This window comes from Colossoma macropomum, unplaced genomic scaffold (assembly GCF_904425465.1).
Source record: "Colossoma macropomum unplaced genomic scaffold, Colossoma_macropomum, whole genome shotgun sequence".
Taxonomy (NCBI): Eukaryota; Metazoa; Chordata; class Actinopteri; order Characiformes; family Serrasalmidae; genus Colossoma; species Colossoma macropomum.
In genome coordinates, this window is record NW_023494805.1 from 17,644,444 (window position 1) to 17,669,150 (window position 24,707).

Sequence of the window (24,707 nt, forward strand, 5' to 3'; positions counted from 1 at the left end):
CTAGCCGTGGAGCTGTCCTCTTTCCAATGCCAGGAGGACTCGAACGACCTGGGACTAACACAGATCACCACTGCCATCTGAAGGCTGATTTATACTTCTGCAAAGATGCATGTGTTGTGTAGAGACGCAGATGAGGACTTTGTGGGTAAACGTAGCTTGCAGACACACACAGAGCCCCCAATTTCATGCATTTTCCTCATTGATGTCACATCCACCATTCTGAAGTGGGATAAATTTAAAAAAGGAATGAATGAACCCACTTTGACCACTTGCAGACATAGAGCTGGTCATTAGCTAACTGATAACAGCCAAGCCACACGTACAAACATGGAGTTGGTCGTTTGCTACAACTTAGCTAACTAGCAGGCTGCGCTGCTATCAGAGTAAGGTAAGTTCACATCAGTTAATGTTACAAAACAACAGAAATAGTTAGTGTTAGCTATCGCTTACATTAGTTTCAAGAGATCCCAGCTTACTGAAATCATTAGCAGTCAGCAACGGCAGTCAAGAATAAAATGAACACACATGGCTATCTGATGCTAGCTGAAAGTGTGTATCGTGTGTAGTTGGGGGTGTTTTTCACCATAGAGTTATGACAAAAATCAAAATGCATCTTGGAGTATGACACTGCATAAAGTCTACAGTTTTATTACACTCCCTACTTTGAGTCAAATCACGTGTTCAAGGGTTTGCTGGTAGAAATTTCTCTTGCTCCTTTTGAGAATTGAAATACACGTCAAGGTGGCGCTAGGGAGTGCCTTTTTTGTGTAATGAAATTGCAGGGGATCTTAACTTCTGCTGGGCTGTGCCTCGAGCTTACACTGACTGTTTGAACAGAGAAGTAGGTCATGACTGTGAAATTTCTGGCAATTAATTGCCATATATATAATTGAAATTAACAGTTATCAAGTGTCTTTTTCGTTAACTGTTTGCAGCTGTTAAAGTATAAACCTAAATAGCCAAATTGGCCAGTTAGCTATCTTACTTCCTACCTATCAACACTTAGTAGCTCCCAACTGACGATGGAAACATTTAGAGCTCAAATAAACAAACATTACACTGCCCTCCAAAGGTTATAGCACCAAGTCAGATGCTAGACCCATGATGTGTCTCAGTAAATATGTTTTCTCATTTATTTGCCTCAATCCAACCCAATTCACATTCTGTTTGTTGCATAAAATAGGATTATGGTTGTGAAAGTTGACAACTGTTAATTGCGATCAGCTAAAATAATTGCAAATAGGTAAATAAGGTGAATAAGTAATAATTCTGACAGGTTTAGAGAGAAGTACATCTGATAGTGTTGGGGTTTGGGGAGACAGAACTAAACAAAATGCTGTGTGATAAAAAAAATAATACCTTCATTATCATATCCACATTACTTCTTCTGTCCATTCTCTCTGTGCTACAATTCACACAAGGCTTTTTTTCCAGGCTGAAAACAGTTTCTTGCTCATTTTCTGGACATTCTGGTTTAGTCAGTGCCACACTGCCCCCCAATGAACATGTCAGTGTTACTTGTATGTACTGTTGACAGTCACTGAAATATAATTTGGCCTTTTTGAGGACAGCTGCAGCAGAAGAGATGTGTCTTTTTGGTGTGAGATTCCCATTATTTGGGAATGCAAGAGGAATTCCTGATACGTTCCTTGAAATCAGTATTTAGCTTTAGCTATGAGCAGCCATATTCATAGTTTTTAGATTGGGCCTGTTTATAAACCCTAATAAATAAATGCTAAACCAATACATTTTTAAAATATATGTTTGGTTATAGTCTCAGAATCAAGAATGTCTCAAAATGTCAAAAGTGCTATGAAACCTGATTAAGTCTCTGGCAAGATGCAACTACTATTAAGAACTAAAACATACATACAGTCAGAGTAACTCAGCCTCTCTTTAACTCTGGCACTGGTCCCTTTTTCTTAAAAGTGATCTGTCCTGCCTCACTACCTTTTGAAATTCCTAAATACATCCTGAAGTGGTTGTGATGCTGTCTATTCTTGAAACATCAACCACAACCTGCCTTTGTCCCTTGTTCTTTCAGCATCTGTTTTTTTGTGAGGATTCTGACAAGACATATTTGAATGCCTAAGAGCCAGTGACCAAGGACAGTGATGAAAGATGAATAGTACAGATTAATACATATTGCTCTCTGTTATTTTATTACAGAATTACATTTTTCATATATTTACATTTGTCACAGAAAACAGTGTAATGCAAACAGAGTCTGATGCAATGGTCTTTATGTTTAAATTCATAGGCGGAAAAATGAAATGAAAAAAGAACTGTTTTTTTTTTTTGCAAGTATGTGGATCTATGAATGTGATTACATGACTTCTAGACTGTGAAATAACTGTTCTACACAAACAAGACATATGTTTCAACCAAGTAACATGATCATTACTCAGGAAACAATGGCATTGTCATAAGCTACAGTTACTTTGGGCAGCAGGAGAACAAAGCTTCTTTATTTTTTACAGCGTAGACGTTAGACATTCAGAGCTGCTCGTGGTTTTGTGTACTGAACTGCTGTGAAATGCTTTATGTGTTTACCTCAAGGGAAAAAAACCTCACTATGCTCACTAAATATGCTCACTCTATTGTGCAAGATACTCCTAGATGTCAAATGATAGTTTGATATCTTGCAATTAGGGCTGCCATGATTACGCAAAAACAAAAAATTGATTAAAATTTACATCCTACATTAATTTGTTTGTAATTTAAATGATAAACAGGGTATTTGCAGGTCATATAGTGAGCATCACTGAAGGAGAGGAAACCCACACTAGCAGGATCTCACAAATGCATGTATATATTTTGTTACAAACTGCAGGCTAACAGAGTAAGCCAATTATCAAAAGATTCACTTAAAATTGCAATTTATAAACTTATTAATATGCCACTTGTAACATTGTCTGTTACAAGCGTCATATGCTTTGAATGTTAAAAGCAGAGCTGGCCTAAGTAATATTAAACCATGTGTGAGAAGTGAACATCACTTGGCACTAACAAAACATTGTGCTAGCTAGCGCAATGAAAGATTTCTCAAAATTACTTGAAATGCTCTTTTCTCTCAGTGAGAAACATGATGGATGCACATTTTTATGCATTTTCTGCCGTATAGTGTTTTATTTATATATGAAGTATTGTTAATGGCTTCTTTTTTATCCTGTTCAGTAAAACATTCTGGAATCTTTGAAAGGCTCGGTATAGTGTGCTGTTGTTCAGTTAAGCCCATTTTTCTTGTTTGGCTTTAAAACTAAAATTATTGCTCCATTAATCGATGGATTATTTTGATTACTCATATAATCAATAATCGATAGTGACAGCCATACTAATAATAGCTAGTCATCTTCAGTGGATGTGCCTTGCAAAATGTGGGCAAAGCTTTCATTGGCATAATGCTAACTGACTTCCATCATCTCTCATTCATTATTAGCAACTTTAGCATGTTTGGGGTGAAGTTCAGCTTTTATTATCAGTGATTACGCACAGAATGTTCTTATGATAAATGGAGAACTTCACCCCAAGTGTGCTAATGTTGGCAATAATGAATGAGAGTCAGAGGGAGTCACTTAGCAGTTAGCTTCGCAACAACTCACTAAAAACTTGAATCTGTACAGAACTGGTTTATGTTGAGTACCATTTAGTGTTCTTTCTCTGAATGTAGAAGAAGAACATTCATCTCTATTGTGTTTCTGTTGAAGCCAACAAAGATTACTAGATAAAGGTGTTAATTAGCCTGGTCATATATTAATTAATGCTAATAACTGTCTCCCATTGACTCTCATTCATTATTAGCAACTTTAGTGTGTTTGGGGTTGGGGATAAGTTCCCTACTTAATATCAGTGATTACTGAAAGAATAGTCTTATCATAAATAATAACACTGATATTGGAATCGTGGTTCGGAATCGTGAAATTGTCCGAAGCGGGACACCACACACACTGTAACATAAAAAACAAAACCATGCGATTCATATATACCTCCAGGGTCAAGTGGGCGAAAATATATATATCGTTCTTGCTGTGGTGTTTATTAATGTAAGTGCTGATTCTTTACAGATTGTACATGGTTTTACATGTAGATAATAACTAGTGACTACAGCTGTATCTACAATGCAAAATATTCTCAAAGGTATTCAGACTTTCTAAGCACATTTTATTTTCCAGTGTCCTACCCAGGAGAGGAGTTTATGTGTGACTGTGGTATGTGTGTCTGTAAAACTGGCTGAAATCATTTCATGTTATCATTTTGTGTTATCAGTTTGTGTTTTTTATGCCTTAGTAATTTTTAGCTTTTAAAAAAGGTAATGCCTGTTGTGCCTATTGTTAGTTCATGGTTGAGCAGTATGAATGACTGCCATCAGTCATTATCGCAGTGCATTTACTGGATTTTCTAAATGTTTTCTGTCATGCTCAGATTTTCAGTGTCATCTTTAGAGCAGTAAAACTCTAATACTAATACTAATACTTAATATAATGTGGTTGTATTATATCAGATACAGAAAATATATTGCCTATTTGCTATTCATGCTTGCTTTTTGTAATATGCTATTGGCTTTTGATTGCTGAACTTTTCTCTGAATACAGTTATCATGGAATCTTGTCTGTGCCAACAGTTACAGTATTACCTGGCTTGTATATGACATGTATATGAAACTTTACAATCATCACTAAAAGCAACACTACAATAAAAGAAGACTGATTATATATTTATGTTTTAGTGCTGTTTTAATCAATGAAACTATGCAAGTTTACTCTTTATCTTCTGATTGTAACAGTTAGTTATACAGGGGTATGTGCCCTAATAGTATACCGTCATTGTTCCACAACAGGGTAAATTATATATTGTAATATATATATAATATACGCCATGTGACAGTATCATGCTCCTCATTAACACCTTGTATTCCCTCTTACTGAGCTCCACCTACCTATAACTCCACTATACAGCTGTACAGTTTAGACCATCTGTTCTCATGCATGTCTATCAGCCACCCCCTACCTAATTAGTCAGTGGTGAATTTCACAGAAACTATGCTGACCAGATTATCTGTGTGGTGGATCATTCTCAACACAGCAGTGGCACTGATGTATTAGTGATGTGGTAATGTGTGGCGCTGGAAGAAGCGTGTGTGGAGTTTTTTACACGTTAGTGTCACTGCTGGGTTGAGAGTGGTCCACGACACAGCTCTTTGGTCCGAAACTGACCAATGTGTGAGGCCTGCAGGCTTCTTATTTTTCTTCTTACACTTTTTTTTAAGTATTTTTAATAAAAAAAAAACATATAATGCAATGTTATAAAATTAAAATCTATGACACTTGACACAGTTGTTACTGAATGCAGTGCAGATGTAGCTAGCAGTTACAAGCTAACAGAGTTTAAAAGGCGGTGGTCAGTGGACAAGAGGAGATTGCCCATTGGTGCAAAGAATATCTGACTGAATTTAAAGACAAAACAAATGTAAAGAAACCAATTGTATGTTTAAAGAATAAACACACATACACTGGCAATATGTGAAAACATAAATCTAACAAACTGTTATCTGTTTTGTCTTTTTGGCCCCAACTAAGGTTGCCACCCCTCTAGGACTTTCCTGCATTGTCCTGGATTTTGGTTCTCTATCCAGCAAAAAATGAATTCAAAATGTCCTGGAATCCAAGCCTTTTTATATGTGAGCATTTCGAATAAAATTTGAGCTGCTTCTTTTTGTGTGATTTATATACAAAGAATGGGTTTGATTGGTTGAGATCACCCTCAGTGTAGTGTTTCAGATAGTGCTTAGGAAAAGTGCACTGTTGGTAGGCTACACTGCAATGAGATAATGGAGAACATTAAATTCTCTAGCTGAACTGACATCTATCTACCTTAAACTGCATTGTGAGCAGCTACACACCCACTGAATTTATGGAAAAAAATCAAGCTACTGATTGAGTTTCCAGGAATTTCAACAGGGCTAAGGTGGCAAGCCCCAGGATAACTTATAAATTATGCATCAACAGATGAGCTACAATCTCTCAGTCTAACTGTACACCAGCAAGGTGGAGGAATATGTTCCTAATAAAGTGGCCAGTGAATGTATACCTAAAGGCAGGGGTGCCCAGTTCTGGTCCTGGAGATCTACCGTCCTGCACAGTTTAACTCCAACCCTAATCAAACACACCTGATTCAGGTAATGAAGGCTTTCAGGGGCATCTGATAATTAGAGCCAGGTGTGCTGGATCTGAACTCTCCAGGGTGGTAGATCTCCAGGATTGGGCAGCCCTGCCTAAAGGTATATAAGAGGCACTTATACTATGTATGTAATGACATCCATCTGAGACCGCTGCACAGTAAAACACAATACACATTTAGTGAAATTTAATACTGCAGTTAAGCAGCTTTCTGAAACAGAGGGCCAGCTGTGATGAATTCAGCGCAGGCAAATGTAGCTTCAGGGGAGAGATAATCAAGTGAGTATGATAATCAGGAAGAAGTGGAGGAACTGCTGCTTTCTCTGCATTGCTGATTGTGGCTTGTATTACCTGTAAGTGGAGTGCACTAAATGGCACAATCATGACCCAGAGAAGACACACAAAGGTTGACTGAAAAGTTGCTTTTTTGCTTTCAAATGTACATTTACATTCATGGCTTTTAGCAGATGCTTTCATCCACAGCGACTTAAAAAAATACTTTGTTATCAGCTTGGAAGCTGGTGCACATAGACTAGAATCCAAAGATACTCCTGACCCAGAACTGTGCCAGAAACAGGAGTCTGGGCTGATATCGCACAAAACACAGAAATAGGACAGTTCATAAGTGCATTCATTTTAATAAGTCAAAATTCATGTTGATTTTAATGCTTATCAAACAAGTCTTTATTTGATATCTAAAGATACCAAGAGGATGTTCATTCCACCATCTGTACTTTCAGGACAGAGGAGTCTTGATGGTGGGTCACGATTCAGGTGTTGACCATTGTCATCAGGAAGAGAGCGGCTGGTCAGGGTCATCAAGGTTTTGAATCTGATGCGGGCGGCTACAGGTGACCAGTGAAAGGTGTGCAGTAACAGAGTGACATGGGTGAAATTGGGATGACTGAAACCAAGTTGTGCTGCAAGAGCCTGATGGCAAGCACAAGAAGACCAGCCACGAGTGAGTTGCATCAGTCAAGTCTTGAAATGACGAGACTGAACAAGCACCCGAGTGGTCTCAGTAAAGAGAAAGGCTTGAATCTTCCAGATGCTGAGGAGCTCTACACTATAATGCTCTATGCCACTGTTTCTCAACTTAAAGTGGCTGTATTAAGGCAGGAAAGCACTAAAACATGCAGGACAGTCAGCCTCCAGGACCAAAGCTGAGAAACACTGCTTTATGCTATAATGATATAGTTCTCAAACCGGGAGTTGTGGCCCCCTGGGGGCTGCAGGGGGGCTCTAAGTTGTAAGTTGTATATCTACTTGGTAATTTTTAATATTGTCAGTTTGTTAAATCTGCTTTGGCCATATCTAAAAACATGGTACTTGTTTTAGAATATATTAAACTGAATATGCAGACAAATCTGTATTGTAACAAGGCCATGTCTTTATGGGAGGTCAGTGATAGCTACCAAAATGGATGGGGTTCTGGTAAGACACGGCCCTTTTTCAGACATGATCAAAAGAGTTCTCAGAGGAGAAGAGATGATCACGGTTGGGGCCTGTAGTTCCAGGGATCAACAGCAGTTTGGTCTTGCCTGGGTTTGGCTTCAGATGGTGGACTGATGAGATGATCCATGACGAGATGTCAGCCAGACGTGCCAAGATGTAAGTATACCTGGGTATCAGACGGAGCAAAAGAAGGGATAATATATTGCCACAAGAGCGGGCACTAAGGGGAAAAGAGTAGATGCATGACCTACTCTTTATTTTCACTTCACTGGAATTGCTTGAGAGCTTCTAGAATACAAATGCGCACATCATCACAGTTCCTGTAATGAGATGAAAATCCATATATTTAGCAGGATCACACAATCATATGGTTGGAACAGAGACATCCTCAGCATCACCATGGTAACTCAAGGAATGCTTATTCACTTGGTCTCAAAGGAGACTTCAATTGGTAACCATGACTGACGTGTGTCAGTGAATTGACACGCCTTTAAAACAGCACAGAAAAGGAATGAATCATTGTGTTTTCCACAGTCATTCCAAGTCAAACAGTCAAACATCTCCACACACCTTCCAAACATCTTAAAAGCATTCTTTTAAGAATTTATTCTCACAATGCTTAGTATTTTCTTTAAGCGTTCTATTGAATGACTGTCTTTTTATGAAACCTAAAGTGTCTGATGCTGAGAATGTGAAAAGAGGGATTACAATAAACAAATGTGCAAGATAGGAACAACTTTTCCTTCTGCCATGTCCACAATTTGTGGCATTTTATTTAATACTGATGCAGATATCATTTGTATTATCCACATTTACTGCTTTTCACTGTAGAAATCACAAAGAATTCTCCTTTTACCCCTTTATTAAAAGTATCAGTATTAGTTTTGAGATATTAACCTTGGTATTAGTAGCCAGTCAGGAAGAAAATTTGTGGCATTGCCCATTTCTTTTGTGCATGCAAATGTTCACCAAACATGTTTGATTTTTATTAATTAGTAGCTCATAAATACCATTCTTTGGAGTGAGAAATGGTTTATGCCTCTAATTTTATCAGATACTAGATTCAACTCACATTATGTAACTATATGAGTTCATTTTTACATCTTGCACACATTTGCACACAGCTGCTTTCCATGTGAAATCATGGCAATGGAGCAGAGAGCAGGCTCAGTTACTGAGCTCAAATCATCCTCATTTCTTTTGTCTGGCTGTGTGTGCACGTTTTTGAGGCAGCTTTCAGTGGCCCGTTACTGCTGGAGCACTGGCGTTGCCATGGCAGACTCTGAAGGCTGGAAGCAGCGGTTCATGGTCACCTGAGATAGTTACGAAACAGCCATTTATCAAGATGGCCTTGGGGAAGAAGTTTGCTTAGATTTTCTGATATGATTTCTACAGAATTTATTATCAGGGTTCTTGACTTTGTAAATGCACTATAGATTAAATGAAGAATGTCTGTGTGAGAACTTGCTGTGCCTACTTACCTGCAGTACTGTTTTCCTGGCTGATGGCCCTGGTTGTTCTAGCAGGCCAGGCAATCACAACATCTGACCTTGAGGCTAGAGTGCATTATGAAATTTCTGCCCTTCCATGGATCTTTGTAAGAAAAAAGATTGAAGTAAAATTATGTTCCAGTAACATCTGCAACTGGCAACAGCAAATTTAAAATAAAATCATTCTGTACTGTGCAAAAGTCTTAGTCCAGCCAACGCTCCTGAAAAAAAAGGTTAGCTTAAGCTGGTTATGGTGGTGACCTGCTTAGCTGATTGACCAGCATAAGATGTATTTTCATTTGACCACCAATGGCCATTGAACATCTGAAGAGTGGGGATATATGGCATTAACTTAAATGGCACATTTCAATGTGATATTTTAGAGGTGGCTAATAGTTTCTATTATTGATTCTGTTACACAGACGTGTCAGAATTCGCCACAAATGCATCCTCCCCAGATAGAACTGAGCATGAAACCTGTAAGTGAAGTAAAAGTGAACAAAATTCTGTTATCATTTTCAAACTCCAACGCAAAAAAGATTTTCAGAATTGACATGCTCCTTCTCAAAAAAAATAAAATAATACCTAGAAATAATTTAACTCCCACAGTAACTTACAATATAAATCAGTCAGTTCAGGAGAACATAATCTCTAGCACACTGAAACTTGCAATAGAAACTCTTGTTCATAAGTCAGGAGACAGACAGAAAATAAGCAATTACAGACCAGTTAGTACTGTCCCTCCTATTTCATAGGCTTTAGAGAAGGTAGTTTCTGAGCAGCTGATAGCACATCTTCTGAAGGTCTGTTGCATTGCATGCAATTTGGATTTAGATAAAATCATTCTACTGAAACGGCACATTATATTTTTTGAAGATATTAAAACTAAATTGGATGGTGCAGCCTTTTTGATCTGCGTAAGGCTATTGACACAGTAAATAAACAAAGCCGTTTTAAGTTAGCACAATATAAACTTTCCATAGATGCACAAAACTGGATTAAGTCTTGCTTATCTGGTTTATCTTAATGTGTGCAGATTAATTCTGCTTTAACATCACCTAAAGTGTGCACTGTTGGAGTTCCACAGGGTTCTATGCTAAGACCTCTGTTATTCAGTTTATACACAAATGATCTGCTGTCAGTATGTACTGGTTTGGAGATTCAGATGTATGCTGATGACACAGTACTGTATACCCATCAGATGCATGCAGTGCAAGTTGCTGCCAAATCATCACAAGTAATGAATAAAGTTATAAATTACTTCAGTGATTCCAGTTTAACGCTGAAAGTTGAGCAAACAGTTACTCTCTATTTCATTAGTAAACAAAACAGAGGGATTTTGGTAAATGGTCTGAACATAAAAATGTTCAAATATTTGGGAATTTTTCTGGGTTGCACTTATAGTTTTAATAAACACATAAAAAGATGACCTGCATAGTAAAATATAACTTGGCAAATTTTAGATATATTAGGAACTCACTCACAACAGAAGCATCTGGAATGTTTTTAAAGACAATTTCCTCTCATTTCTTTTATTGGATGCCCTGTATGTCTCAGGCTAGTAAGGATACTCTCCACTGTGATCCTGTAGAAGTTGCAGAGGAGCTAATGTGGCAGGTAGACTCTCCTCAGCCTCCTGAGGAAATGAATGCATTTGGCACCTTTTTGACATGTCTCATGTTGAGTGACCAGGTAAAATCTTTGGCTACATGAACACAGAGAAATTTAAAGCAGTTCACTCATTCCACTGCAGTCCCATGAATGCTCAAAGGTGTTTGCACTTATCATGATTAGTCGGGGGCGGCACGGTGCCTCACAACAAGGAGGGCCTGGGTTCGATTCCCGGCCGGGTGACCAGGGTCGTTTCTGTGTGGAGTTTGCATGTTCTCCCCGTGTCTGCGTGGGTTTCCTCCGGGTACTCCGGTTTCCTTCCACAGTCCAAAAATATGCAGTCAGGCCAATTGGACATGCTGAATTGCCCCTAGGTGTGACTGTATATGTATGTCTGTCTGTCTGCCCTGCGATGGACTGGCGACCTGTCCAGGGTGTATCCTGCCTTCCGCCCAATGACAGCTGGGATAGGCTCCAGCACCCCACCGCGACCCAGAAGGATAAGCGGTTTAGATGATGGATGGATGGATGGATGGATGATTAGTCGGACCAAGCTGGACTACCAGAATGACCATATTTACCAATTTGAACTCCCAATATGACCAGCTGAAGCAAGTTGAACTGACCTTTTAAAAAATATGGTTCTTCAAATGTTCTTTAGTAAAAACAATTGTTCTATATAAAACCACAAACACTCAAAGAACCATTTGCATGCTTAATGGATTCTTTGCACAATGAGAGCATTTTTCAGATTTATGGAGAATGTGTTGTATATGGTTCTATGTTTAAATATTTTGAAAAGAATTCTATTTAGCACTAAAAAGTGTCCTTGTACTGTTACAAGCTTGTCATCATAACAGTAGCAGAACTCTATATTCTCTATATAACTCTATATAACTCTATAGAACGCTATATTGAACCCTTTTCAAAAAGTTTCTGTATAGAACCCTATACAGCACATTCTCCATCAATCTGAAGAACCATTTCACTGTGCCATGAACCTTTTAATCATGCAAAGTGTTGTTTGAGTGTTCATGGTTCTATATAGAACCATAGTCTTTACTTAAGAACCCATCTTTTTAAAGAGTGTACCAGCATGACAAACTTAACCAAGTTGACCTACTAGCATGACCAGCTTGGCCAAGTTGATCATCATCATAGGGTATGATTTGCCTAGTCCAGCTGGTCAACTACCTTGACCATCTTAGACCAGCAAGAATGTAGCTGATAATCATCGAAGACCAGCGCAAACCATCTGAAACCCTCTACAGTTATTGCTATAATCTTCGTTGAGTAGAAGAACCCAGGTTTGGTTCTTGGACCCCAGTCATTGCACATCTTTTTTTAATTCCACCACAAGTGCACCTAATTTAACTTATTGAGGTATTGATTGGCTGAAGCATATTGGATGGTAACTATAAAATTAGTATTTAAAACAGAAGGAGACGTTTGGAAATACTTCTTGGAAATACCTATAATAATCAAACTATATGAATAGTATTCATGTTCATTTGCATTTGTTCTAATGTTACTGTTTTTTTCTGAGCAAATAAATGCTTACTGGTCAGATAAAGAGCTGTACTGTACTGTAAAAGTGCTGATACCTGCATGGAAATAAATTATGCAAACATTAAAAGCAGGCACTAAGGCTGTAATTCATGTTTCGTATTATTTTATGGCAGTTCAAGGATCTTCAGCATAATTAAAAAATATGTGATCCCATAGATCAACTGAGAAAGGAGGTTTTATGCTAATAGTTCTTATACAATACTACTGGAGATGCTGCTGTTTGGTCAGGTGGTTTACACACTGCACATCATCACAGTCTGAAAATGCTTTCAGAAACTCTCAGAGGTCTGTAGGAAATAATTTGACCTGAATTAATAAATCTCACATTTAATTTGCACAAATAAATGGTCCAAACAAATCAGAGATGGGTAATGACTAGTTCCATTTACCAAAGAACATACTAAATATGATGGATTTGCACATTTCTATGTGTGTTCTAGTGACATGCTGACTTCTACTCAAGGACATTTTACTCCATCACATTTACACTAGCATTCATAAAGTTTTGAATCACTTGTTATGTTAGTAACTGCTATTATTTTATTCCATAATAACTTACACAGTACTGAAATACTAAAAGCTAGAAATAAGAAGGTATTATAAAATGTGTAATTCATTATTTCAAGTTTTTTGGGAACACAAAAATGTTATAAGTGATAAATAATATAATATAATTATTCATTTGTAGCAATTTTTGATACATTATCTGCGTGAGCTTTGTTCACCAGGTATCACATATGTTTATACTGTTTTCTCAGTTGTTGAGGAAGCACCATAGTAATTGCTTGAAGAATGTAAAAGGTGTAGATTAGTAGCACCATGATAGGATCAATTTATACATTCAGCTGTAACATTTAATTTTTTTTATTGAAAACTGTGATTCCAGATGTTTGAATTGTGATTCCGAACTTTTAAAGGCTAGTGTTACTCATTTTATTCAGTTCATTCAGCTTTGCTGTCGCTCACATCTCTCATTTTCAAGATTTATTGTTTTATTTTTGTGAAGATCCCCAAAAGAGAAGAACAGGACCTAATAAACTTCTGCTGATAGATAAGCCTATATACGTTGTTGGGAGTGGGCCTTACACATACAAGACATTTACATTTTCTTTTTTAGCATTTAATAGACGCTCTTATCCAGAGCCACTTACAAAAAGAAATATCAATGCTATTTTATGATTTATACCACTTTTAATAGACAAGTAAACATGGGTTTACTATTCTATATCAGCTGTTATTCTTTTCAAAAACTCATTATATCCAAAATTGTTACAAATGGATTTACAGCATTTTGGAATGAAAATCTTCATATAGTAAAAATACTACAGCACACTCAGCAACATTCAGTAACACTCAGTAACTACACATTTTCTGTAGGATAGTATAGTGTTTTGGAATAATTTAATAGTAGGACTACTATACAGAAGTATAATAATTCTAAAGTAATTTTTTATTATACTATAAGAATTTTACAGCAATTTTACTTTAGTGTAGTACTGTTATTCTATAATACTTTTACTCCAGTATATCCTATAGTGATTTTACTGTAATATAGTATAGTTCTATACCATTTTTACTACAATATAGTGTAGTTCATTTATAGAAATGTTATAATAATGTTACTATATAGTAATATATAAATATAGTTATATAATAATGACATTCTATAGTTATTTTATAGTAAGCCTATAGAATCATATAGAAGAATTACTATATACAAAATTACAAAATTAAATTGTGTAGAGGACGTGTTGTAATTCTATTTGACTATGGTTTAGTAATTCTACAGTAATTTGACGATGGTGTAGTAATGATACAGTAATTCGACTGTGGGATAGTGTGGTGACTTTTATTCTAGCGCGGTTTGTTTGTGTGGTCCACCGGAAATGCATCCTCACTGATGCTCTGCTCTGTCGGCCCCGGTTCGCGTTTATTTTATCCATTTCTTTCTTTTGCACTCTTCACACAGAGCAGGAACCCCCCTCTCCACACATCATGAACCGCATCTTCGGTCGGAGTAAGAACCAGGCCCCACCCAACCTCTCAGAGTGCATCGGAAATGTGAGCTGCTTCGCTGATCTCGAGCTCTAAATCAGTGTCTCATCCTGAATCCCGACAGTCTGACAGTCATGGCGCTGCCGCTGACTGACCGCACTGATGATGCACACCTTCACTTTCACAGGTCGAAGCCAGGGCCGACTCCATCGACAAGAAGATCGCCAGAATCGACGCCGAGCTCATCAAGTACAAAGATCAGATGAAAAAGATGAGAGAAGGTCCGGCGAAGGTAAATGATGACCCCTCAGTGACTTCACTATAACTTACTGTAAGAGTGAATCAGTGCATGTTCAGTGGTGAAGCAGAACTGGCTCTGTAAGTCTGGACTGAACCCTCCTTTTACAGAATGCAGTGAAGCAGAAGGCGATGAGGGTCCTCAAACAGAAGAGAATGTAAGTCTGTTTAATCTTTAAGATGAAGAATTGCATTTTGGGAATTGCATACTGTCTGTATGTGGTACGTTACCATATGGTTGAATAGTGGGTCACACTTTATTTTGAGAGTGACCTATTGACCTACAGATGCTTTTTGGTGAAACATATTTAACTACCAACAGGGTTAGGACTATATTTAAGACAGGTTTATGGGTTGATGGTATGTTAGGTCTAGAGTTAGATTTAAAGGGCCCTTCCTGTGTCCTGCAATCCTGCATTTTTATTGTATTATATTTTTTTGCCTTGAGGTTGACTTATAACATTTGTGTGGTATTATGTACTACTACATGGTCATCATTTATTTTGACATGAGCATTTCTGACCTCTCTTTATCCCTCGCAGTCAAACAGGCTGTTTTTGTTATTGTCCCTCTAAGACTGATGTAAGATAAATGAGCTCTGCTCTGATTGGCTGTCCTGCATTGTGCCTCATTTAAAGAGCACTCAGAGCTCAAACACTCCTTAGGACTTTAGTATAAGTGGGCAGGGCTGAACCGCTGAAGGCTGAATAGGTGGCTGAATGTAAATGAGCTGGTTTTCAAAACATCACAGAAAAAAATTCAAAACCCAAAAAACTGTATTTGCAGTGTAGTTTTCATATAAGGACTCAATAGTCTGGATATTGAATGGTTCAGTTTGAAACTTTGACAGTGGTCACTTATTATTTTTAACTGTTTTATTTTAAAAAAGTGCAGGAAATCTGGTTTTCCATTATATAGACCCTTTAATGTAATCTAGTGCATCCAACTTAACCTTTGGTTGCATCTAATAGATAATAAGTTGAATGTTATTTTAGTTGAGCTTATATAAAGCATTTACAGTAGACTCTCAAAATAAAGTTTTACTGGAAAGTGCCACAGTGTTTTGCTTAGAAAAAAAGAACTGTAATAACAGTATAAGAAGCTATACAGTTTTAATAGTGCCGTTTAACACTGCATAGTAGTATCTCTGTATAGAATTCCTGTAGTACTGTCTTACAGTAATCTATACCACTTGAGTAGCAATACTGTGGTAAACTCTGTAATTGTCCAAATGTACTATAAGACGCTAACATATGTTCCTGTAGTACTACTATGCTTTTGTCAATATGGTTTAGAGGCTGTGGTGTACGATGTGCCTATCCTTTTGTGCCTTGTGATTAAGGTATGAAGGCCAAAGAGATCAACTTGCCCAGCAGTCCTTTAACATGGAACAGGCCAACTACACCATTCAGTCTTTAAAGGACACCAAAACAACAGTAAGGACCAGTGTCCCATTTCTCACTCATAGATTAGATTTGCATCTAATATGAAGGATATACCATCATTTAGCCCAAACTATTAAATGATTTTCATACTCTTCATATTAATGTGCACATTATTTTATGTTTGTACTTTTAGCATGAAATGTGTAGCTAATCTGCATATGAGAAAGATGCGCTGACATAAATAAGCAAACATGTTCTTGTTCTTTTGTAGGTTGAGGCTATGAAGATCGGTGCAAAAGAAATGAAAAAGGCCTATAAGCAAGTGAAGATGGACCAGATTGAAGTAAGTCATTGTGATTTATGTAATCACCAGACTGCACTGTCAAGCAGAAAGATGAACATTAGAGATGTAATGATATACATATTTTCAAGCTCAAGATTTGATTAGATTTCTTTCTTAAAACACAATAGGCCGCTGTAGTCGTGCGTCATTCTGTAGTCCTCATTATGCCCATGTTAGGAACTCCGGGTCTAAGCCCCATTTCTCTATGGCCAGAATGAATAAGGTTTTCGAAAAATCGCCTCTATCGCCCCCTGTGTTAAATAAAAATGTTCAGAACCCTGATACTTTTTGTCCTGTGAACATTATTCTCCAGAATATCACTGGATCCTCTGAATTACGAGGTCGTGAAGAGCTATAATACTAATATTGCTACATGAGAGCTAAAGCTACTGTGCATCAATTTGATGTCACTAAGCTACACAAAACTAAGGCGGGCTGTCGTGGTGCTCTGACGAGCTGTGCTACCTTAACGAAATAACGAAATCTTCTACAGTAGCGGATAATTACAGGTATACCCGTTAATAAAACCTCTGAGTGGGATATTTTTATAGGCTAAAACTCCTTATCAAAAATACTACCCGAGTTAAAACTACAAGGCAGAATTTAGCTGCTTTTTTTTTTTTTGCAGTTTCTTGTTTGAATGTTCCCGTTCCACCTTAAATGGTGCAGCTGCTGTGACTAGCTATCACAAACATTAGCAAACGAGACAAAATACTGACCTGTCGGTTCTGTGAAACAGCAAAAATAAGTTAATGTTACTCAGCTGTTCAGCGGAAATAGAGAAACCTCCTCATATCATGCCTTTCCACCCTTATTTGACTTTTCCCGTTCCACCTTAAATGGCACAGCCATTCTGAAATGCTGCGCCATTTAAAGTGGAACGGGAAAAGTCGAACAAAAAGCTGGCGAATTTCCTGAGAAAATGTCCTCAGAAAAAAATGTTACCAGCATTAAAATAAAAATTAGGATATTCTGAGAGGCAAAATCAGTTCATCAGCGGGTGATAACCTGCTAAAGGAGGCTGTCAGTCTAATTACCTGAATTCAGTGTGTAGTAGCATTTAGCTCATATGTAGCAATATTAATATTTCAACTCTTTAACGACCTCGTAATTCAGAGGATCCAGTGGTATTCTGGAGAATAATGTTCACAGGACAAAACATATCGGGTTCTGAACATTTTTATTTAACACAGGGGGCGATAGAGGCGATTTTTCGAAAACCCTATTCATTCTGGCCATAGAGAAATGGGGCTTAGACCCAGAGTTCCTAACATGGGCATAACAACATGGCGCTGACTACAAAATGACGACACGACTACAGTGGTCTATGAAAACAGTTCTATTTGAGCTCAGTTTTAGACTCGTAATTTGTACTAAAACAAATACAACTTTTTTTAATGCCTGCTGTATTAGCACTCTTAACAAAGTAAAGCCCCCCAAAAATTGCAACCCATGCAATTTATAAGTGACTTTCAGCAAAGCCATTCATTTGAGTGTTGGGCTACGTCCTTGTAATAAAGTCTGTTTACTCTGCGGCTATCTTAAAAACACCCTGAGCAGTTATTTCCAGTCGTGCAAGACCAGGCTCCTATCTGTATGAATGGGGAGAGACGTATAAACCTGAAACTGTTTCAAACACATATTTACAGTCACTGGTAAAATCTGACAAAAAGCTCATATATAGTTGGTGGTGTTTGGCTCAGATAACAACCAAAAAAATGCATAATTTAGGATGTGCCAGCTACCACTAACGCCTATATCGCCACAACAAGGGCGCGTTTTCCTGCTTTTTTCCTATTTTACCAACAAGGCGATTGGCCATTTTTATTGAAGTGTGGGACTTTCCATAGTACAACCGTCATGTTGAATGTTATGAACTGTCTCATTCATATCCCAATATGTAAACTGTCTTCTTCTATTTAAATGTTTCTGCCATAAGTATGGGCATAGCATAAGCCCCTCCCCTTTCTCTCCCACTTTACTCTGAAGGATGCACTCAGATGTCTAGTTTTGGACCCTGACAGTAGTTTCCGCAAAAGATGGCCAATGAGAGACCCGGCGATCATGAATTGGAAGTGATTTTACATTCATTCGTTTTGTTATGAGTGGAACCCTAGTAGATCCAAGAGGCAGTAGTGTGCATTATGTGATTTCAACAAATGTTGTCACATGACTGCTGTGTTTGGATTCTTTAATTGAACACACTGTGTCAGCTCTTTATTATCCTGCTGCCTGTTTCTTAGGACCTACAGGACCAGCTTGAGGACATGATGGAAGAAGCCAACGAAGTGCAGGAGGCTCTGAGCCGCAGCTATGGTACTCCAGAAATTGACGAGGATGAGCTAGAAGCAGGTAGGTGGTCTGTTTGTGTATCTGACAGACAGAAGATCCAGAGAATCTGAAGCACATCATGAGGGGCGGGGGTGTTCACACTGTGGAAAATGTGTCCAACGCGAGCTCCGCCTTAGTGCTCATTTTGTTTTTTTTTCAGAGTTGGATGCCCTTGGAGATGAGTTACTGCTGGACGATGACAGCTCCTATCTAGATGAAGCCTCAGCTGCGCCCTCCATACCAGAGGGGATACCCAGTGATAGCAAAACCAATAAGGTTACACTTGCATTTCAAATTAGATCAGAAAAATTGGGTGACAAGCCCGTAGTTCTTTATTTTTTGAAATACATCAAGTTACACTATGGCAACACGTAGCACTACATCACTCGTTCATGCTAGTCACTGAGGGCTCCATTATTTAATTTTATCCATTGTAAACAAAACATAGACATGCAAAAAAGGCATTAATACCTTGCATACACTTTTTTCTGTATATTTCACAGGATGGTGTTCTGGTGGACGAGTTTGGACTACCGCAAATCCCAGCCACATAAACTGAGTTACTGCAGGACCTGCTCCCTGACTGAAAATCCTCTGCATATTTTGTGCATTTGGCATTCAAATCCACTTTACCCAAGAAGACCTACCCAATGTGTGGTACTGAAGCTTGTGTTTCTGTTGGATTTTGTGCCATTCCAGCATGTGGGCTTGTAGGATTATGTTTCCATTGTTTTATGATTAACCATATCTTGTTCTCCATATTAATATTACCTTAATACACTGACCACTTTATTAAGAACAGCAGTTTAATGCTGAGTAGAATCCCTTTTACTGTTAGAACAGTCTGAATTTTTCAGAGCATGTGTTCAACAGGCTTCTGGAAACATGCTTTTTTGACTCTGGTCCATGCTGACAAGATTGCATCACGTAATGGCTGCTTATTTGTCAGCTGCACATTCATGCTGCGAATCTCTCATTCTAGCACATGCCAAAGCTGCTCTAAGTCCTGGATTCAGACCCGGTGACTGCAGAGGTCACTGAAGTACACAGAACTCAGCGCTTTGTCATAATCATTAAACCAGCCTGAGATGAGCTTGATGACAAAGCACATTACTATCCATCAGAAGATGCTCATGGTCGGCAAATTGGCTGTTGCATATATGGGGATCCAGTATATGCGAAGAAAACATTCCTCACACCATTACTAGCTTGAACTTTTGACAAAAGGCAGGCTGGATCCAACCTGCCTTTTCCAGTCTTTAACTGTCTAGTTTGGGTGAGTCTGTGCTCACTGCAGCCTCAGATTGCTGTTCTTGACTGACAGGAACGGAACCAAAGAGGGGTCATTTGAGTTACCGTAGCCTTCCTGTCTGGCCATTCTCCTCTGACCTCTCTCATCAACAAGGCCTTTCTGCCTCAACTGCCACACCTGGATATTTTTTGTTTTTCACATCACTCTGTGTAAACTCTGGAGCAGTGGTCACCAACCCTCCTCCCTGGAGATCTACATCAAGGCAGTGTTGTCCTTACCTAACACTAATGCATCCAGCCAATCATGGACTTCTGAAGAAGTTAATTAGCTGGAGCAGGTGTGGCAGATTGTGGTTGGAACTAGACTCTGCAGGAAGGTAGATCTCCAGGACCAGGGTTGGTGATCGCTGCTCTAGAGACTGCTGTGGATTAAAAATTCCAGATCAGCAGTTTCTTAAATACTCAGACCAGCCCATCTGGCACCAACAACATTGCCACAGTCAAAGTCAATTAGATCACATTTTTCCCCCATTCTGATGTTTGATATGAACATTATCTGTATCTGCATGATTTTATGCATTGAGCTGCTGCTACATGACTGGCTGATGGGATGATTGCATGAGGTGTTGTCACTGTCCAAAAAACAAAACAAAGCAAAACAAAAAACAATATACACTATATGAGCACAGCAACATGTTCCATTGTGTGAGCATTTCACGATGAATGAATCAAAAGAAAAACTTCAGAATCATTTGTAATAAAATCTTTTTATACTGGCTTACATTAAAAGTAAAGAATTTTTTTTTCCTTCTCCTGTCCTCTCAAGTTAGCATTTTGAAGATTTTTTTTCCCTAATAAAGTGGCCAGTGATGTGATAATAATAATAATAATAATAATAATAATAAGTAAATATACTATAGACGACTTGGTTTCTTATTTTGAATAAGTTTGGCTAGTTCAGCTGATCGTATATGACTGGTTGTAATGTGTCCTCTGGAAACAATGTTTGCACTACGTTATTATTTAATACACTGTCCATTTGAACTGTACATAATAAATTATACTTTGTTTTGGAAACAGAGGCGCTCTGTGAGCTGATTTTTTGCCCAGTTGTGACCGTTATCTGTGAAGGAGCTTCAGTAAGAGATGATCTGTCTGTTCCGTTCTTCACACTGAGTGGCGGTGTGAGAATGTTGGCGAGAGCCGTTTACGTCACATCCTGTTTCACTGCGGCGCCGCTAGCAGCTGCTAATGTTGTAGCGATGGCCGACAACACAATCACAGTGATAGTCGCTTATGGTAAACACATCTATTCAGTGTTTTATACCTTTCAGAACGTACATATAACTGTTATGTCTTCCGGGACTTAACTACAAATGTATTGACTTGCAAACTGTAGCGTTAAGTCCGAGAAAGTGACTCTAGCTAACTGGTGCTTGTTAACCGGAGTAGCCGGCTAGCGAGCTAGCTATGCGGTGCGTTTTCGCTAGCGGTCTCGTTCCGCGCTAAAGAGTAAACAAATAGTATGACAGTTAGCTGGTTTAACTGTAGCTAACTAATACTCTGTGTACCTGTGTAGTTGTTTTTAAAAAGTGTCTCTCTTTTGCCCCCGTTCCTCTCAGGCACTACCAAACACAGCCTCACACTGACAGGACAGGATGGGAAAGAGCCTTTACTTAAGGATCTGTCTGAAGCTCTGACAGAAGCTACAGGTGTACCGGCACCTTCTCAGAAAATTATTTTTAAAGGTATCAAGCTGTGAAGTAAATAAAGTTTTTCCTAACCTTCCTTTTACTGCTACTGTTTATGGAAACCTGTCCTGCTTCAAAAAACTTCTCTAAGACAAAATGTAAGGGTCGTGGTTTCTTATGCTGCAGGGAAATCCTTGAAGGAGATGGATGAAAGTCTGGCCAGCTTTGGGATAAAACAAGGATGTAAACTTATGATGATTGGGAAAAGGGTAAGACAAACGTACACTGACAGGCCACTTCATTAAGACCACCTCCTTGTTTCTACACTCATTTTCCAATTTATCAGCTCTACTTACCACGTAGGTGCACTTTTTAGTCCTACAGTTACAGACTGTAGTACATCTGTTTCTCTGCATACTTCGTTAGCTTTTTATCCTTTTACCCTGCTCTTCAATGGTCAGGACCACCACAATGCAAGTATTATTAGGTGGTGGATCATTCTCAGCACTGAAGTGACACTGACGTGGTGGTGGTGTGTTAGTGTGTATTGTGCTGGTACAAGTGGATCAGACACAGCAGTGCTGCTGGAGTTTTTAAAAACCTCATTGTCACTGCTGGACTGAGAATAGTCCACCAACCAAAAATATCCAGCCAACCGTGTCCTGTGGGCAGCATCCTTTGACCACTGACGAAGGACTAGAGAATGACCAGCACAAACTGTTCCGCAACATATGTGCTATCGTTTCTGACTTTACAGGGTGAATCAACAAGGTCAGAGTGTCTAATAGAGTGGACAGTGAGTAGACACGGTGTTTAAAAACTTCAGCAGCACTGCAGTGTGTGATCCACTCGTAACAATGCAACAAACACTATCATTCCACCACCACGTCAGTGTCACAACAGTACTGAGAAAGGTCCACCACCCAAATAATGCCTGCACTGCGGTGGTCCTCTGGAGGTTCTGACCATTGAAGAACAGGGTAAAAAGCTAACAAAGTATGCAGAGAAACAGATGCACTGCAGTCTGTAACTGTAGAACTACAGAGTGCATCTATATGGTAAGTGGAGCTGATAAAATGGACGAGTGTAGAAATGAGGTGGTTTTAATGAAGTGGCCTGTCGGCTTATGTACTCAGTCATTAAAAATTATAGTTTCGGATGTGTCATGTTGTGTGGTCCAAACTTGAATCTTCACTTAATAGAATAGTCCAGAGGAGGAGGCTGAACTGAAAAAGCTCAAAGACATCGAAAAGTCGGTGGAGCAGACAGCCAAGAAGCTTGAGAAAGTGGATGGAGAACTGACAGGACTGAAGAATGTATGTTTTCCCTATTCAGGGATTTTTCCTTCAGTATGTACGTGGATTGGATTTTCATTTTTGTAAGCTAATGTTCATTTTTGCAATGCTGCTGTTTTCAGGGTTTTCTAGCAAAGGATTTACAGGCTGAAGCTCTTAACAAACTAGACCAAAGAGTGAAGGTTGCTGCTGAGCAGTTCATGAAGATCCTAGAGCAGATTGATGCCTTGGTAATTATCATATTAGTTAACTAGCTTAGTCACTGTAATTTGCACTTTACATCATACTTGGCTAATTTACATGTGTTAACGCCCATTTCTCATTTTGTTTGCAGAGCGTGCCTGAGAATTTTAGTGACTGTAGGATGAAGAAAAAAGGACTTGTGAAAGCCGTTCAGGTAGAGTTATACTCTATTTGAACTACATGTTGGCTTAAACTGTGAGAAATTACAATAGTACATTAAAATGAAACAATACATAATAATCTGAATCTCACAAATTCTAAATGTCATATCTAATTTTTTAATTATTCTCCATCACCCACAGGGATTCCTAGCCCAGTGTGACAAGATTGAAGCTGGTATATCGGATCATCTGGCAAAGATTCAGACGAAAAATTTAGCCCTGGCAGAGTAATGATGACTCTTCACTTTCGTGACTACCATAGAGTTGCTCTGTGAGCGACCATCACAGTGAGCTTCAGTACTGGAGCAGGTTCAGCAGCGTCTATATATTTACATATATGCCTCCTGTCCTATAATGGGCAGTCCAAAAACTGTTGCAGTGAGTTGAGGTTTGTCAGATACATACAGCAGTCTCAGGTGCACTGCAGTGCTGTAGTTCAATTTGATTTAATGCTAACAGCCTATGGGCTGGAATTTAACAGCTCAAGCACATAATCTCAAACATGAATCTAAGGCTTTACAAATTTACGGGTCGGGCATCTGCCTAAGTGAGAATATGATCATATTAATTATTAGGTATGACAAACGTATGAAATTGTCTGCTTACAAATTTGGCTTGGTCAAAAGTGAATTCATGGAACTGTCCAAGCTCTCAGTCTTACATGGTCCCTTTACTATGCCTGAATACACAAAGTATAACACACAATACAATACATTGCAATAGTCACTGGTACCTCTGAGCTGTCATGTCTAATGAGTACTTTTTTTGTACAGTACTGTCGGCTCATCGTCTGCTGTGGTTAAACATCGTCCTAGTTTAATAATGCTTAAATATTGACGCATTTGAAACCATTTGTGTGTTTGCAGCCTATAATGTGCTGCAGAAATGTTAATAGACATATGTTGGCCAATTCCAGATTTTGCTGTCTATTGGCTTTTGTCTGAACTGTGTAACATCAGATATTATTCCCCCACATCATGTGTTTGTGAATTATTTTGCTGTGGGAAAATAAAATTTCTGTGGATTTGTGATGTTGAACTTATGACAGTATTCCCTTTAAAAGCAAACTTAAGAGATAGAAATGTCAATGTAAGATTTTAGACACTGATTCATGAGATAGCAGGAGTTTCTATTGACTTTGTACTATAACTGATCATATTCACATCCTGTAGTTGAATATTTATTAATATTTACAGTACTGTGCAAAAGTCTTAGGCCATCTGAGAAAATATATAAAGCTATTTATCCTGGCTGTAAGCGTTTATCTGAAAAAACACAAACGTTAGAATAGAGACAAATAAAGAAATAATACATTGTAAGTCATGTATGTCAGTTTATTAGCATATCCATTTTCAAAGCTCTTCTCAAGTAAGGCCAGTATTTATAGGTGATATTCAGTATCTGCTTCAACTAA

At 38.4% G+C, this 24,707-nt stretch overlaps 2 protein-coding genes across 2 annotated transcripts; both read left to right on the forward strand.

The window, feature by feature from the left end:
* Positions 1 to 14,199: 14,199 nt before the first annotated feature.
* On the forward strand, positions 14,200 to 20,552 carry chmp5a (charged multivesicular body protein 5a). Its single transcript, XM_036596570.1, has 8 exons — positions 14,200 to 14,362; positions 14,484 to 14,588; positions 14,705 to 14,751; positions 15,936 to 16,029; positions 16,250 to 16,321; positions 18,565 to 18,673; positions 18,813 to 18,928; positions 19,156 to 20,552. The coding sequence occupies exons 1-8, from the start codon at positions 14,297 to 14,299 to the stop codon at positions 19,204 to 19,206; spliced, it is 660 nt and encodes a 219-aa protein (XP_036452463.1). The 5' UTR covers positions 14,200 to 14,296; the 3' UTR covers positions 19,207 to 20,552.
* Positions 20,553 to 21,094: 542 nt separating this feature from the next.
* Positions 21,095 to 24,322, forward strand: bag1 (BCL2 associated athanogene 1). Its single transcript, XM_036597661.1, has 7 exons — positions 21,095 to 21,202; positions 21,526 to 21,651; positions 21,781 to 21,863; positions 22,797 to 22,910; positions 23,012 to 23,119; positions 23,224 to 23,286; positions 23,435 to 24,322. Exons 1-7 carry the CDS (start codon positions 21,166 to 21,168, stop codon positions 23,522 to 23,524), a joined length of 621 nt encoding a protein of 206 aa, XP_036453554.1. The 5' UTR covers positions 21,095 to 21,165; the 3' UTR covers positions 23,525 to 24,322.
* The last annotated feature ends 385 nt before the right edge of the window (positions 24,323 to 24,707 follow it).

Bases quoted from the DNA above. Each gene is read 5' to 3' on its own strand.
- chmp5a (XM_036596570.1), top strand. From the start codon at position 14,297: ATGAACCGCATCTTCGGTCGGAGTAAGAACCAGGCCCCACCCAACCTC. The intron at 14,589-14,704 runs GTAAATGATGAC...CTCCTTTTACAG, and splicing joins TGAGAGAAGGTCCGGCGAAG to AATGCAGTGAAGCAGAAGGC. The intron at 18,674-18,812 runs GTAGGTGGTCTG...TTTTTTTTTCAG, and splicing joins CGAGGATGAGCTAGAAGCAG to AGTTGGATGCCCTTGGAGAT.
- bag1 (XM_036597661.1), top strand. From the start codon at position 21,166: ATGGCCGACAACACAATCACAGTGATAGTCGCTTATG. The intron at 22,911-23,011 runs GTATGTTTTCCC...TGCTGTTTTCAG, and splicing joins AACTGACAGGACTGAAGAAT to GGTTTTCTAGCAAAGGATTT. The intron at 23,287-23,434 runs GTAGAGTTATAC...CATCACCCACAG, and splicing joins GACTTGTGAAAGCCGTTCAG to GGATTCCTAGCCCAGTGTGA.